At 46.0% G+C, this 15044-nt stretch overlaps 1 protein-coding gene across 7 annotated transcripts in view; it reads right to left on the bottom strand.

The window, feature by feature from the left end:
- The window catches only part of LOC147638599 (uncharacterized), an 88109-nt gene that overhangs the window by 38860 nt on the left and 34205 nt on the right, over positions 1 to 15044 (bottom strand). For all 7 annotated transcript variants that reach the window (XR_015265946.1, XR_015265942.1, XR_015265943.1 and 4 more), the window contains exons 2-3: positions 1663 to 1930; positions 684 to 746 (exon numbers count right to left, since the gene is read on the bottom strand). Coding sequence is in view for 2 of the 7 variants with exons in the window: in XM_086798519.1 (XP_086654645.1) it covers positions 684 to 746; positions 1663 to 1930 (331 nt within the window). In the remaining 5 variants the exon portion in view is untranslated. The remainder of the gene's footprint in view (positions 1 to 683; positions 747 to 1662; positions 1931 to 15044) is intronic.

The following is a 15044-nucleotide window of genomic DNA, read 5'->3' as shown; positions in this document are numbered from 1 at the left end:
ATGGTAGCGACGCAGCATTCACCACAAATGCAAAGAAAGGCAAGGGGAGGGCTCTGGTCTAAGGCAAAGTTTTTCTACTACGACAAGCATGGTCACGTGGTCAAAGCATGTAGAGTGAATGAAGCAGATGAGAAGAATGGCACTTTGAAGCCTTGGAAGGAGTCCGAAAATAGTGCTGAAGCAGAATTGGAGCTGTTTGTGGCAATAGAAGAAATATGTGCAAAAGCAAAACATTCCTCAGCATCCGATGGTTCATGGATCATCGACAATGGAGCATATGACTAGCCAAAAGGGCTAGTATACCTCCCTCAAGCCTGTGGGTGAGTACTTCATAGTAGCGGTCCAGAATGACACCAAATGCCCAGCCATGGGTTCAGGTACCATTTCTTCTGTTTCTAGCAATGGTGATACTAAGAAGTTGTTTGATGCAAGGTTGCATCAGTACGTACGTACCTTATTATAAGGTACGATTTAGTGTACAGTATGGTACTGTACCATACTGTACGGATCCATACGTGACAGTCCTCCCCCCCCCTTCCCCCCCTCCCCTTCCCAACTGACCTTTGGCTCAAGATCCTCCCATAGTTACCGACAAGTTGGACTAAGGTTTTACTGTATTGTGGCATAGCAAACAATTTCACTATCATAATCTTGGAATAAGGGTAGAGACCAGTAAAACATACCTTGGCTATCTCTGCATTGCGGCGTATCATAGCCTTCTGCTGTTCTTGAACATTCATTGCCACCTGTAACATTTTGGGAAACGGGGAGATCTTTAATACAATCATTTATATTTGAACAGTTTAGTGAACTAGCTGTAACCGCCATTAGGAATCAAAGTTCAATGACCATTTATGCAAGCTTGAAGCAAAAACACAATAAAACTTCAATGAAGACACTAGGCCAAAAAATATATATATATATATCAAATAATAATAAAAAGGTGTCCAGATATGAATGATGATGTCCCATAATCCATGGTCCAAGCCCCAAAATGACATCAATTAATCAAAAATTCATCACTCATACATGTCATCCAGGTCTACAGAGAGTAAGCTATGAATGTAGAAGAGTATTAACTGCTTAAGAGCTTATTACCATTCAATTTATTGAAGGTGGGCCTCTCTTGAGTTATTAATAACTTAAGAATTCCCAAGCATGTTTGCCTGAGATCAACTAGAAGTTTCTAGAAACTACCAATCCCTAAATCTATATAATGGACAATGCGCTGCTCATTAAGACAGGTCTTGGATTCTGATTGGTCTTTTCAATTTAATCTTTAATCTAAGCTGAAACTTGGTCCATGTGCCCTCCTCACACCGGAGTTTGCTTCCTACTCCAGCTCTACGCCTCTTCATTTGATGGCAACTTGTCATGAGTAGTCATGTATCTTGGGTTGCTTGGCCATATTGGTAGCATTTAATGCTGTTTCTCAGAGCAAATGTACTTCCTTCTGTGTTATTATTTCCTATTTCCAAATATATATAATCCAACTGTAACATATTTCTATCCGAGTATATGAGAAGAAGAGGGGAAAAGAGGGGGGGGGGGTAGGGGGGGGTAGGGGGGTAGGAGAGGAAAAAAAAAGACCCAATGCATCACAAACATCTTATGCATCAGCTAGCTAGGGTAATATGGAATCCCTTTAGATAAATCAAATACCTGAAGAGAGCTGTTGGCCCTCTCTTTTGAATGTGAATCACCACCAGAGTCAGGCAATTTGGAAGTCTCTTTCTTTTTAACGGAAGACCGTCTTTCCACACCTTCAAACTGCTTTCCTGCCTTCCTCTTTTTTGAACTTTTCCTAGACCTTCCTTGGTCAGATTTTGCACATGCCTCTGTATCAGACCGAAGCTTCCTCCTCTTCTTGCTTGACCTATCACTTCTGCTACTAGAATGCCCATTCTTGGAATGCTTTCTCACCAACTCTCTGAACACAAAAAAGAAATTTATCACCCAGAAAAGTAAAGAAAGCTTCCGCTACATAGAAAGAGCTACGCAGAGCCATTCCAGAGATCATGCCAAACACATTAATTCCAGACAAATTTGCATGAAGTTGTGTAAAGGAATTTGGGGATTCTCTCAGGAGCACCAAAGTTGTAGGATGTGTAGTGTTACTGTGAAGTGATTTGAGGTACTTAAGTGTTCAGCAATTTGCATAGAACAGGCTTTTGTACCACAATTGACCATTTAAAAACATAACTCCTATATTACTTTTGTCCTACAATGCTTGCTCTCTATAAAACTAGTAGACGAGTATGCGGCTCTCCTCTAGAGGGATCCAAATAAATAGATTACCACCTTTTGAGTATTAGCCCCTTTTTAATAGGCGCTTTCACACCATGCCCTTCTGGCCACCCTGTGCGCTGCCCTGACTGGTTGAAGGCAGCCACTATGGCCTGCACTCGCTGCTGGGCAGCCCGTATGCCTTGATCGCCAAGCTGGGCTAGCCTCTAAGGCAGGTCGACTGGCTGGCCAAGCCCCATGGGCTGGCCGACAGCTTGCCAAAGCCCATCCTTGGGCTGGCCAACTGGGCCACAGCCTCCTAAGGCTGGCCAACACATGCCCTAGCCTTCCTGGCTAGAGGGCAAAGGCCATGGGCCATCGTGGCCCCCGTGGGTGGCCTAAGGCCTACTGCATGCCCATGTTCAAGGGATTCCACTCCCTTTCTGGGGTAGCCCTAAGGGCTGCCCCCCTTCTACATGCAACTACATGCTTCTAGACAGATGCCTAGCATCTGGTTGCAAACCAACCACTCAGAACACTTGAGATCATTCGAGAGGGAGACTAACAGTACGGACTGGCACTGCTTCATGTGCAGGACAATGCACACCTCATGTCATGAGCAAGACATGCACTAGCTAATCCCAAATCTAATCTTGAAGAGGCAACATGATAAAAACAGATCAGAACCATAGATTTGGAGCATGTGATGCTGAATTGGCAGGGGATATTTGATGGAGTTTTCCTAGGGTTGCTGTCCACCAGTTATGCATGAAGAAGAACCCTGTTGACTGCAGCACAAGGGGGGAAAAGTGTCCAGGACCTGGCCGACCAGCAGTCGTCCAGTCCATCACGGTATTTCCAGCCTATAAAGAGCATCTATGCTCATTGATTTAGACCATTCAGCCCTAGCTTGGGGCTGGGTCCTAGAACTAGGATTAGATTAGGTAATTTACTACCTTTTCAAGGCAGCCTATGGCTGTGGGATTTGCACCTCCTTTTTGTACTATACGATATACTGAATTCTCAGCTATCTCTCTCTCTCTCTCTCTTCTGCTTGCATTTTTGCATCAGCATGTTCCACGATGTGTTTAGGGCTGAAAAAAGACTCCTAGAGATTCCTCATGTAACATTGGTGTCAAAGCATCAAGCTGAGCAAGGCTAAACACTGATTCAGCCCCAAATGAAGGTGCACAAGTCCCAAGGCCTAGGAAAGTGCACAAGTAAGAGGCCCAAGGCAAGGAACACAAGACAGGGAAGAACTCCCAAGAGGTTGGTTGGTGGTGTTCCACAAAGCCCAAGGGGATGGCAATCCTGTGAGTCGGGTGCCACTTGGGGCACACCAGGAAAGATGAAAATGATGTGATTAGATGAGAATGAGAATACATATGAAATGGATGTGGATTAAATAATGTGGATTTTCAAGGCAACCTATGGCTGTGGGATTTGTACCTCCTTTTTGTACTATATGATATACTGAATTCTCAGCTATCTCTTCTCTCTCTTCTGCTTGCATTTTCGCATCAGCATGTTCCACGATGTGTTTGGGGCTGAAAGAAGACTCCCAAAGCTTCCACATGTAACACCTAACCAAGTGTCACGTGCATCCCGCACTTGGATGCCACGTAGACATATCTGAAAAAGAAAGTGCAGGACCTGGAGTGGAAACTGGTCCCGTGTGAGCCCAGCCCGGGACAAGTAAACTAGGGTTCCACTCTATGCGTCCGAGGTCAAGTGTGCATTGTCCTGCACATGAAGCAGCGCCAGTCTATACTGTGAGTCTCCCTCTGGAATGATGTCAGGTAATCTGAGTATCTGGTCTGTGACCAGGTGCCGGACATCTGAAGATGCATGTAGGGTTGCATGTAGAGAAGGGGCCAGCCCATAGGGCTACCCCAGAGCAAAGCCTAAGGCTCTTGTTGTGGGCATGGGGGGGGTGTAGAACCACCCCCAAGGGGCCAGGAGGGCCCCCAGCTGTGCTCACCACCCATGGCTTGGGCTGGGAGGGCTGTCGGCCAGCCCTAGGGGCTCTGGACAAAAAGCCAAGAGGGCCCCAAGCTCTGGACAGCCTGTCAGCCAGGTGTGGGGCAGCCCACACAACCAGCACATGGGCTGCCTAACAGCCCAACATGTGTGCTAGGGTGGCCAGCCCTTGCATAGGTGTGAAACGACTAGTTTAACTAGCATTTAATGCTATTTTTGCAAGTCGTGAGGATTTAATCAGCAGGCCAACTTCTATAAGCTGACTGACTTGAAGCATGAGAGGGTATAAAAAGCCCAGCCAGATTTCAGATTTGTTATCTCATAATTCACGACGGGTTGCTGCGTTCCAAGGGCCACGACAGCCAAGGGGAAAGCTTCAACCAAGGTGAAAAGTGCAAGTCAAGATTCCGTCTTTATTTTCTCATTTACATCATTCTAATAAAGCAAATACACCATCCGTGGTGGGGTCCCTACAGATGGTATTTGGGACCCAATATTGTGTCCTCTTCTCCCCTCTCTCTCTCTCTCTCTCTCTCTCTCTCTCTCTTCTGCACATCTACTTCAGTTTTGTGCATTATATTTGTCGTGAAAGATTGCTGAATTCTGAGCATTGAAGTTACTGATTCAACCACGAAGCTTCCGCATGTTACATTGGTATCAGAGCCTTCGTCAAGTGTGAAGATTCAAACAGAAAAACCCAAAAAAAAAAGATAAAATTTGTCTTGCTTATGTGGTTGGTTTCTAGACTCCGGTGGACCACCCCTTTCGGTGTGACTCCTATCCCTTGAAAGACGAGGGGTTTTCAGCCTCCGGAAGTCTCCCACACGTATAGTGCATTTTCCTGCTATAGCGAGCCACGACAAAAAGAGAGAACGACAACCTTGGGAACAAAGTGCACCAGGCAGTCCCTCGAGGGCAGCAAACATGAGTGTACAGCAGATGTTCCAACAAATGATGCGAGCAATCGCAGAACACGGTACCAAATTGGTGTCAGAATATGCAACAGAGATGAAGACAAAATCTGAGAACACGAGAGCAAGTGCAGAAAAAATACAACAATGGAGAGAGAGAGAGAGAGAGGCGTTTAACTCTGCTCTAGATACACAAGGAAAATCCCGAAAACATGATACAATGGCATGGGGGCTATGGGGCCATTTTATATGGCCCCAAGAGAACACTCGGCCTGCATCAGGGACAGCCGACAGGACACAAAAGCCCACGACCAGCATATGTCATCAGTCGGCCAGCAGAAAAAGAGTCGGCCAAAATCTGAGAGGTCCACAATCAGATCACAACAGTCGGCCTGCTCCAGAATGTGAACACATGCAGTCGGCCAGCTACTGGGACATCCTACCATCACAGGGCAGCCGACTACCCAAGCCATGGAAAAATAGAGAAAAATGGGAAAAAAATATGAAGAGTGGGAAAAAATGAGAAAACACCTAATAAGGGCGGGCACACCCACAACAGAGGCCCTGGTGTATATGTATAGACAGTAGATGACTTCTAACAATTGGAAGAGCAAAAGGCCTAGATCTTGGCCCTGGAAGAGCGCATCCGTTCTCCAGGCCCTCTTTTTTCGTCCCCTCCTCCCTCTCCATCCATTTCCCAGTTTCCAAATCATCTACAACACGACCCTTTTGAAGGGGTACGCCCGTAGCCGATTTCCTCAAGTTGCAGATGCAAGCAATGGAGATTCGACAGCTGGAAGACCGTGCGGCAACATCCCATGTTGCTGCACAAGAAGATGCTAGGTGACGCATGGAACATGAAAGATACCTTGCGGCTTTAGACGCAAGAATGACACAAGCGGCTTCCTCGAGTCAACTGGATGCTGTATGCTTCTGAACTTTTCTGAATTACCTGAATGAATTGTGTGGAACTAAGGCCCATGTATTCATATGGCCTCCTACTGCTGCTGGTCGACTGCCTGAGAAGGTTGTCGGCCTACTAAATTTTCCCATGACTGCATTAAATGCACAGTCGGCCTGCTGGAATCACTATCGGCCGCTATTATTTCCCAGTCGACTGCTGTAAATGCCCACGACTGGCATAAATGCCCAGTCGGCTGTTAAAGGGCTGGTCGGCTGCTAGTCGACTGGTGCCAAGCCCACCAAAGGGGCTGCCGACTAGCCTTCTTGTATGGCTAGGGTTTTGCTACCCATTGCAAGGCTAGCCTACATTGGGCAGCCTTGGGGCTGGCCCCTTCTAAATGCAATGATCCTAAAATGCACTCTCACGCATCTATGGCTATGCCAGACAACTACATGCACCTGTATGATGAATTCTCCAAGTGGGTTAAGAGGACTGGCACTTGACTAACCTCTAAGGCTCAAAGACTCACCTATGTAGCTCGTACCTGACTGTCCCTGGACTGGGGGCTCACAATGGGGTCACGGCATACAACAAACATTCCTAAAAATGGTGCTACTTCTGTACAATGCTGCATTGATGATCATGCCAGTGTGTCATTGTGTACCCCAGTGCAGGGTGCACGTGACATTCCCTGCTACTTAACTTGGCGGCAAGTTCAGGGCTTCCAAGTAGTCCACCAACAATTGGGGATACTCCTAAAAGAACTCTTCATCCAGCCAAACTGCTTCATGGGTTCCATGGTCTTTAAACTTCATGTAAAACTGTCGTATTCTTCGACCAGATCCATGCTTCCATCTGTGGAGGAGAATTTGCTTTGGCTCTAAGACTTCAGCTTCGTCTATCATATCTGGTTGTTCCTCTTCGGATATATCCTCCAATGCTAGACCTACGTATGGCTTCAACCAAGAAACATGAAAGACATTGTGCATAGTCCAACTTTCCAGCAACTTTAACTTTAAAGAGACATCACTTAACTTTTGAATGACTGGAAATGGGCAGAAACTTCAGAATGATAGTTTGGGACAACGCTTGCCCACTTGCTTTAACCGTTGTTTCATGATGCGGAGATATACCCAATACCCTTTCTTAAAGTTGACATCTCGCCTGGATTTGTTGGCTTGCCTGGTATATGCTTCTTGAGCTTTGGCAAGGCGCTCCGTAACTGACTCCATGATTTCCAAGAATGTATCGGTGGTTTTATTGGCCTCAAGAGATGGTGATACCTATCTCATCAAAAGAGATGAGAACCGGCAACCAAATGTTGCCTCATACAACATCTAGCCAATACTCGATGAGTGTGTATCGTTGAGGATTGCCTGTACCAAAGGAAAATGTTGTTCCCATTTCGACTGCTGGTCATGGCAGTATGATTTGATAACATTAAAGACCAATTGATTGTATATTTCTATTTGGCCATCTGTTTGAGGATGAAATGCGCTGGACAACTGCAACTTAGTCTCAAAATTGTCAAACAATGCTCTCCAAAAATGGGACGTAAATTTTGGATCTCTATCCGATGTGATAGTCCGTGGCAAACCACTAATGGGGTACCAAAACCGAATGAACAAGAGAGCTATGTCCTCACCTGTGGCTATCTGCTTGCATGGAATGAGCATGCAAAACTTACTGAATCTGTCAACAATTGTCATACACTATGTGTTTCTAGATCCAACCGAGGCGAGAAGCGGGCATACGAAATCCATACTGATATCATGAAAGGGTCCCTCATGAATAGGCAAAGGCTGAAGTAACCTTGCCTGTTTGGTATGAGGAACTACACATATCTGGCATGATTGGACATGTTGGTAGACATCCCATCACATCTTAGTTCAATAGAATGACCTCTCTAACTTCTCCAAGGTACTGTTGATACCCCTATGACCCCCAACAAGAGAATCATGGGCATCGTAGAGAAGGACTTGGCACTTTTCTTTGAGTACACAGATGATTCTTGAAAAACAACCAACCATCTTGTATACTGTAATGGCCTGGTTCTGATTGGAGGACCAACTGATATTGAGTCCCGAACTCTTCCGAACCCGGATACTGCGCCTTCATACTATCTAAGTCTTTGCCCTGAATTTCTAGCACAGTGGACTCCTGCAATGTTTGAATAGTGTCCTTTCGACTAAGAGCAATGGCAACGGGGTTGCCCGAGACATATTCAATCATTTCCCCAAATTATTGGAACAATTGACTCCACCTAGACTGCCTCTCACTCCATTGGGCACTAGGCATGGTTTGCAACCATTTAGTGCCTAGTGATCTGTCTTAACTGTGAAGTCTCTCCCGTAAAGAAAGTGCTTCCAATGCTTAAGGGCGGTCATCACCCCCACAAGCTCTTTGTCATACACCGAATAATTCTTTTCAGCGTTATTCAATTTGCAACTATAGTAAGCTACTCGCCTACCATCTTGTTGTAAAACAGCTCCAATGGCAAGGATTCTGGCATCGTAATCACCTCGAGAGAATCATTCCATGATGCCAACTTCAAAAATGGTGACTCAGAGGCAACTTTCTTCATTGCCTGGAATGCTTCTAGGGCCTTGCCCGTAACGGACACTTTTTGACGACGAGTCTTCATGCCCTGGAGCAAGTCAATAAAAGGTGTTGCAAGGTCAGAAAACTTGTCCATGTGGGTGTTGTAGGCTTGACAAAGACCCACAAATGAGCGGATTTCTTGAGTTGTAGTGGGAACATCCCCACTAAGAATGGCCTGTACCTTTTCAGAGTGGAGGCTAATACCTAATAAACTGATGATGTAACCTAGGTAATGGATTTCCTGTACTCCAAAATCACTCTTCTTGGCATTGATAAACAACTCATTGTCCTGCAAGAGTTGCAAAACATGTGCCACATCTCGATCATGTGCTCTACAGTCCCTGAGAAGATAAGAATGTCATCTAAGAAGATGAAGAGCATTTGCCAATGAGATCCCGAAAAACCCGAGACATCATTTTGTTGAACGTCGTTGGTGCGCTGGTGAGGCCAAAGGACATCACCACAAATTCGTAGTGGCCACGCTCGGTCCTAAAGGCAATTTTTGAAAAGTCGGCCTCGAAGATCCGAACCTGATGGTAGCCACTCTTAAGATCTATCTTAGAAAAAAATGCACCATTGAGTCGTTCTAGGATATACTCTATTCTGGGCATGGGGAATCTATTCTTCACTGTTAGCTTATTGAGTGCCCTATAATCCATACATAGGCGTGCGGACTTATCTTTCTTTTGGACAAACAGAATGGGAGTGGCAAAAGGTGAGAAAGATGGTCAGAGAAATCCGGACCAAAGTAGTTGAGCTAATTGCTGCTCCAGCTCGCTCTCCATTGCCTTAGAAAGGCGGTTGGAGAGCGAGGAACCAACTCTATGCAATGGTCCTCATGTCTACTGGGTGGGAGATTGGATGGGAGACCGTCTCGCAGCATGATGTTGCTGTATTGAGACAAAAGAACAGCCATCCGCCGTTGCTTCCCTGCGGGTGCTATTGCTGAGCTTTTTGAGTGATGTGCGTACATAGACCAGGGGTAAACCCATCCACATCTAGATGATAAGGATTCAGGAAGCAAGGTACAGCTCATCTTGGTGGCCAACTGCGGAGAGATGGCATCCTCAGAACTACCCATGTCAAAGAGGACAATGAATTGATCTCTCTTTGCAGTGCCATAGGCACGGATGAGAGCCTTTGTCTTTCCCTCAGCCTCACCCTCCTACTTATCATCAAATACCACTCGTGGCACTGAATTCAAAGAGAGTAAAAGCTGAACGGCATTCGAGGATGATGGTAGAGGTGTGGATGAGGATGCTACTGTTGCTACTATGGAAGTGGATGCCTTAGCAAACTTTTCAGCCTGGAACTTAGTGCAATCTTTCTTCCCGTGTCCCACAATGTGACAAAAGGAACAACGGTTCTCTATCTTGTACCGTGTCTATTCATCTGGCTGGAGATAGCCTCCAGTGATGCCCTCCTTAGCATTTTCCTCACGGGTCTTCTTGGGCGTAGAATCTTTTCTATTGCCCAATTGACCCAGAGAATTTGTCTTTTGGTCCTTTTGGTCTTTGTTGTTCTGAGCCCCTTACCCTAGATAGATGGCTGCTAGGTAGATGACTGCTGTTGGGACTTTGGGAAAGACTATACCTACTTAGGCTTACCTCCGTTCAGCATCAGATTATGATTCTGAGCGAGGGTCAATGCCCATGTAGCTCAAATTCCTCACTAGGTACCTAATGGTGGTGTCTAAACCTCGAATGAACTGCTTGAGCTTATCGTCTTCCGATATGCCCATTGTAATGACCTTGTACCCTGAGTGAGTTTGTAAAACTCATCCTCAAGATTGGTCATGTGCAATGGTGGAAGAAAACGGGTTTTAAGGTCAACCACGAAGGTGTTCCAATGAAAACGAAATTGGCCTGTGATGGGGTCTATGTGAAGCTGTGACCAATGATGCCACCAAGTCACAGCTTCCCCAGTCAGTTGGGATGCTACTACATGGACTTTGTCTTGTGGATCTGTAATTTTAGCTGCAGGAAAATGTGCTTTTCAAATTGACGAATAAATTGAGTAACAACAGCATGATCACACTTACCATCATACTAGAAGACGACACAATATTGGGTCCCAAATACCCACTGAATGGCCCCCATGCAAGCACGAGTATTTGCTTATATTATTCTTTGGAGAATGATGTACAATGCTTGAGTAAACAAGCGATATGAATGCCCAACGCAAGGACGAGGAAGACCGTACGTCGGCTAAGTATCCACCTAATCCGAGGCTCTATTGAAGGCTCTTCTGGCCACTGATGCAAGTCTAGATAGCTATAGGACTGCACATATGCTGGCTGAATGTGAAGAGGAGCTCCCTTGATGCCTAGAGTCGACTGGATGCTGTATGCTTCTGCACTTTTCTGAATTACCTGAATGAATTGTGTGGAACCGAGGCCCATGTATTTGTATGGCCTCCTACTGCTGGTCAGCTGCCTGAGAAGGCTGTCCGCCTACTGAATTTTCCCACAACTGCATTAAATGCACAGTCGGCCTGCTGGAATCACTGCTGGCTGCTGTTATGTCCCGGTCGGCTGCTGTAAATGCCCAGTCGGCTGCTGTAGGGCTGGTCGGCTGCTAGCCGACTGGTGCCAAGCCCAACAAAGGGGCTGCCGATTGGCCTTCTTGTATGGCTAGGGTTTTGCTACCTATTGCAAGGCTAGCCCACATTGGGCAGCCTTGGGGCTGGCCCCTTCTAAATGCAATGATCCTAAAGTGCCTACTCATGCATCTATGGATATGGCAGACAACTACATGCACCTGTATGATGAATCCTCCAAGTGGGTTAAGAGGATTGACACTTGACTGACCTCTAAGGCTCAGAGACTGACCTACGTAACTCGTGCCTAACTGTCCCTGGACTGAGGGCTCACAATGGGGTCACGGCGTACGACAAATATTCCTAAAAAAGGTGCTCTTTCTATACAAATGCTACACTGATAATCATGCCAGTGTGTCATTGTGTAACCCACTGCAGGGTGCACGTGACAATGGTAGCTTATGTTTGGGACGAGTTTGTCCTCAACCTTAAGCGACGGTTTCTACCGCCCCATTACCTTGAGCGACTCGAAGACAAGTATAGGGAAGCGCGTCAAAACACGCAACCAGTCCTTCAGTTTGCCAATCTTATGTTTGCAGTTGGGCTTATCTGACAAGGACAAGAAAGGGCGGTTCCTTTATGGCCTTGACACACAAATCCACTGGAAGGTCAGCATGTTTAGGCCAGCCACCTTTGAAGATGCACTCTCACTTACGCAGGGTGCCAAAATGAAGCACAATGGCCGAAAGCCCAAGACTTCCCAGCCTACCACTCCCAAGGAAACTGCCTCGGGAGGAAAAGGCCAAAACCAAATGAGGTCTTCCCAAGGACAGAGCACGGGAGCCTCTGGCTCCAAGAACTCGACCAATGCACCCAAGCTTACTCCAAACCAAAAAGCTCAGGCAAGCAAGACCAATGGGCCATGGCAAATTGAGTGCTGAGGAGACAGCTCAGTACAAGGAGGAGGGTAGGTGTTTCTTTTGTCATACAAAAGTACACACTTCTAGGGAGTGCCCTAAGAAGACTACCACTCCACAGACAACCACCCCAACATCCATGGCTTCCGTGGTGAGCCCAGCTCCCACACAAACCCCAACGGTTGTCCCTAGTTCTTCGGTTGGTGCAATCATTAGCCGAGAGCTCGAAGATAAGCAGAAGGACACACATGCCCAGGAGTATGAACGCAACAAATTGCTCGAGACCTTTGGCTACATAGGTGGCTAGAGAGTCGTTGTCTTGTTTGGAAATTCAATGGTTTCACAAGTTCTAGCCAAATATCAATTGGAACAAGCACACTTTCGAGATTAGCCAGAATGTGTCCAAAGCCCCAGTGACCATTAAGTGTGAGCCAAGAATCCAGAACTTTTCTCTCATAAGCCAGTTTACAGGCTAAACGAGAAATCAGGAAAGGCGCACATTGTGCAATGATATACATCACTGCCTAAACGGTGGCCAGTGCTTCCGAGGAGTACTAGGCTCTCCATGACAAGTTCCAGAAGATTTTTCTTCGAGACAATCTCCCTTCCCAGCGCCCGCCCCCCCTCCCTCCCCCGCGGTTCTAGACCGGAGGACCACAGAATAGACCTCCTCTATAACATGCAGTAGAAGTATTCGTATTGGAGGATCCTGTCACACAAATGCTCACACCGTCTTCTATATCCTGAGTTTCGCGAGTTTAGCAATCCACTTTACGACTTCAAACTTTTAAGAGATTTGAGAGAGAGAGAGAGAGAGATGAGAAATGTACACCGTATGGGATCCCGAATTACCCGCTGAAGGGTCTCCTATCCCGTTACCGAGATAGTATTTCCTTTATTATCTTTAAAGAGACTGACGGTGTGACTGATGATAAACCAAACGCAAGACCTCTGAAGACCAAGTGTTGGACTGAACTGTACACTACTGTAGAAGCACCAAAGATGTCCAATCTCGAGCTTATGCACTCTTCCCAATGGAATGAGAAGGGGATGCAAAGCTGAGGATGAGAGAGGGGCTGTTTGGGACTGTCCTAGACTGAATATGAATGCTGTAAATGCTTATGAATGCTGTGTTTTACCTTCACCAAGTGGCTCGAGCAAAACGATGAATAGATGAATGCTGAAAACTGTATGGATGCAGAAAACGCAAGGTGGACTGTAGGCTGAATGTTGAACTGATGCGTTTTGCTGATGCAAGATGGCTGAATGCTTATGCGTTGATGCGCCTATTGCTGTAGGAGGAAAACGCTGAGAGAAGATGGCTGAAACTGCAATCACTTATGCTCCTAGTGCTGAGGATGACAAGCGCTTGAATGCTCCTTTGCTGAATATGATGAATGAATGGCTGAATATGCAAGTACTCTATTTATATGGACACCACGAGCCAATCGGCTGGCTACTAAGCTGGCCGACTATTCATGTCCACCATAAATGCCTAAATGATGTGTAAAATGCTGAAAATGATGGAAAAAATACCAAAAAAATCCTAGTGATAAATACTAGATGATATATGGGGTGTTTGCCATGGTCTAGATGCAATGGATAAATGATGTGCAATGTGCAGAATGCTTTCTGATGCAAACCCTAAGGTTTCTACTGACTATATATATGCATGAATGCGTCTCTTTAAGTGGGTTAAGGGACTTAAACTGACTGACTAACTTGCTATGGCTGAGAATGACCTACGTAGCTCGTGCCTGACTTATCCTGGACTGAGGATTACAATGGGGTCACGGCGTACAACAAATATCATCCTGAAAGGTACTAATACTGATACAATGTTGCATTGATGATGATGAGCCAGTTTGTCACCATGCACTACAGTGCAGAGTGCATGTGACATTCCCTTCTGCTTAGCTTGGCGGCAGGTTCATGGCTTCTAAGTAGTCCGCCAACAACTGGGGGTACTCTTGAAAGAATTCCTCGTCTAGCCATATGGCTTCGTGGGTACCTCGATCTCGGAACTTCGTATAGAACTGACGTATCCATCGACCGGAACCATGCTTTGTATAGAAGGATCCACCCGGGCTCGATGACTTCGGCTTCGTCTACCACGTCTGGCTACTGTTCATCTGAAACATCAAAAACTTCTAGTCCAACATATGGTTTTAGCCAAGAAACATGGAAAACATCATGCATCGTCCAACTATTAGGCAACTTTAACTTCATGGAGACATCACTTAACTTTTTAACTATTGGAAAAGCTCCAAAACTACGGATTGAAAGCTTGGGACAACGTTTGCCCACTTGTTTCAATCTTTGTTTCATGATACGCGAATAGACCTTATCCCCTTTCTTGAAGTGGATATCTCGACTAAACTTACTTGCCTGTCTATGAACTAAATAATGGCCAGGCTCATAATTGAGGGCCAGACTGGGTTGAGTACGAAACTCAGGGGAGTCGACATATTGGTCTTTCATGCTATCTAAGTCCTTCCCCGCAATTTCGAGAATGGTAGATTCTTGGACTGCCTAGATGCTGGCCTTTCGACTAAGAGCATCTGCTACTGGGTTATGCTTACCAGGGATGTATTCAATCATTCCTCCAAACGGTTGGAAGAGTTGACTCCACCTGGCCTGTCGATCATTCCACTGGACACTTGGCATGGTTTGAAGCCACTTGAGTGCTTGGTGGTCTGTTTTGACTGTGAAAACCTGTCCATAAAGAAAAGGCTTCCAATGTTTGAGCGCTGTGATCACACCCAAAAGCTCTTTGTCATATAGCGAATAATTCTTTTCAGCGACATCCAACTTTCTACTGTAGTATGCCACGGGTCTATTGTCCTGCTGGAGAACTGCACTTATGGCTACATTGCTTGCATCGATAATGACCTCGAAAGGTTCATCCCAAGATGCTAACTTTAATACAGGCGCTTTTGAGGCGGCTTCCTGGGGTGCACGAGATGC

Source organism: Cibotium barometz, chromosome 5 (genome assembly GCF_041138505.1).
Source record: "Cibotium barometz isolate CiBa-2024 chromosome 5, ASM4113850v1, whole genome shotgun sequence".
Classification (NCBI taxonomy): Eukaryota; Viridiplantae; Streptophyta; class Polypodiopsida; order Cyatheales; family Cibotiaceae; genus Cibotium; species Cibotium barometz.
This window is presented reverse-complemented; position numbering and strand designations above follow the sequence as displayed.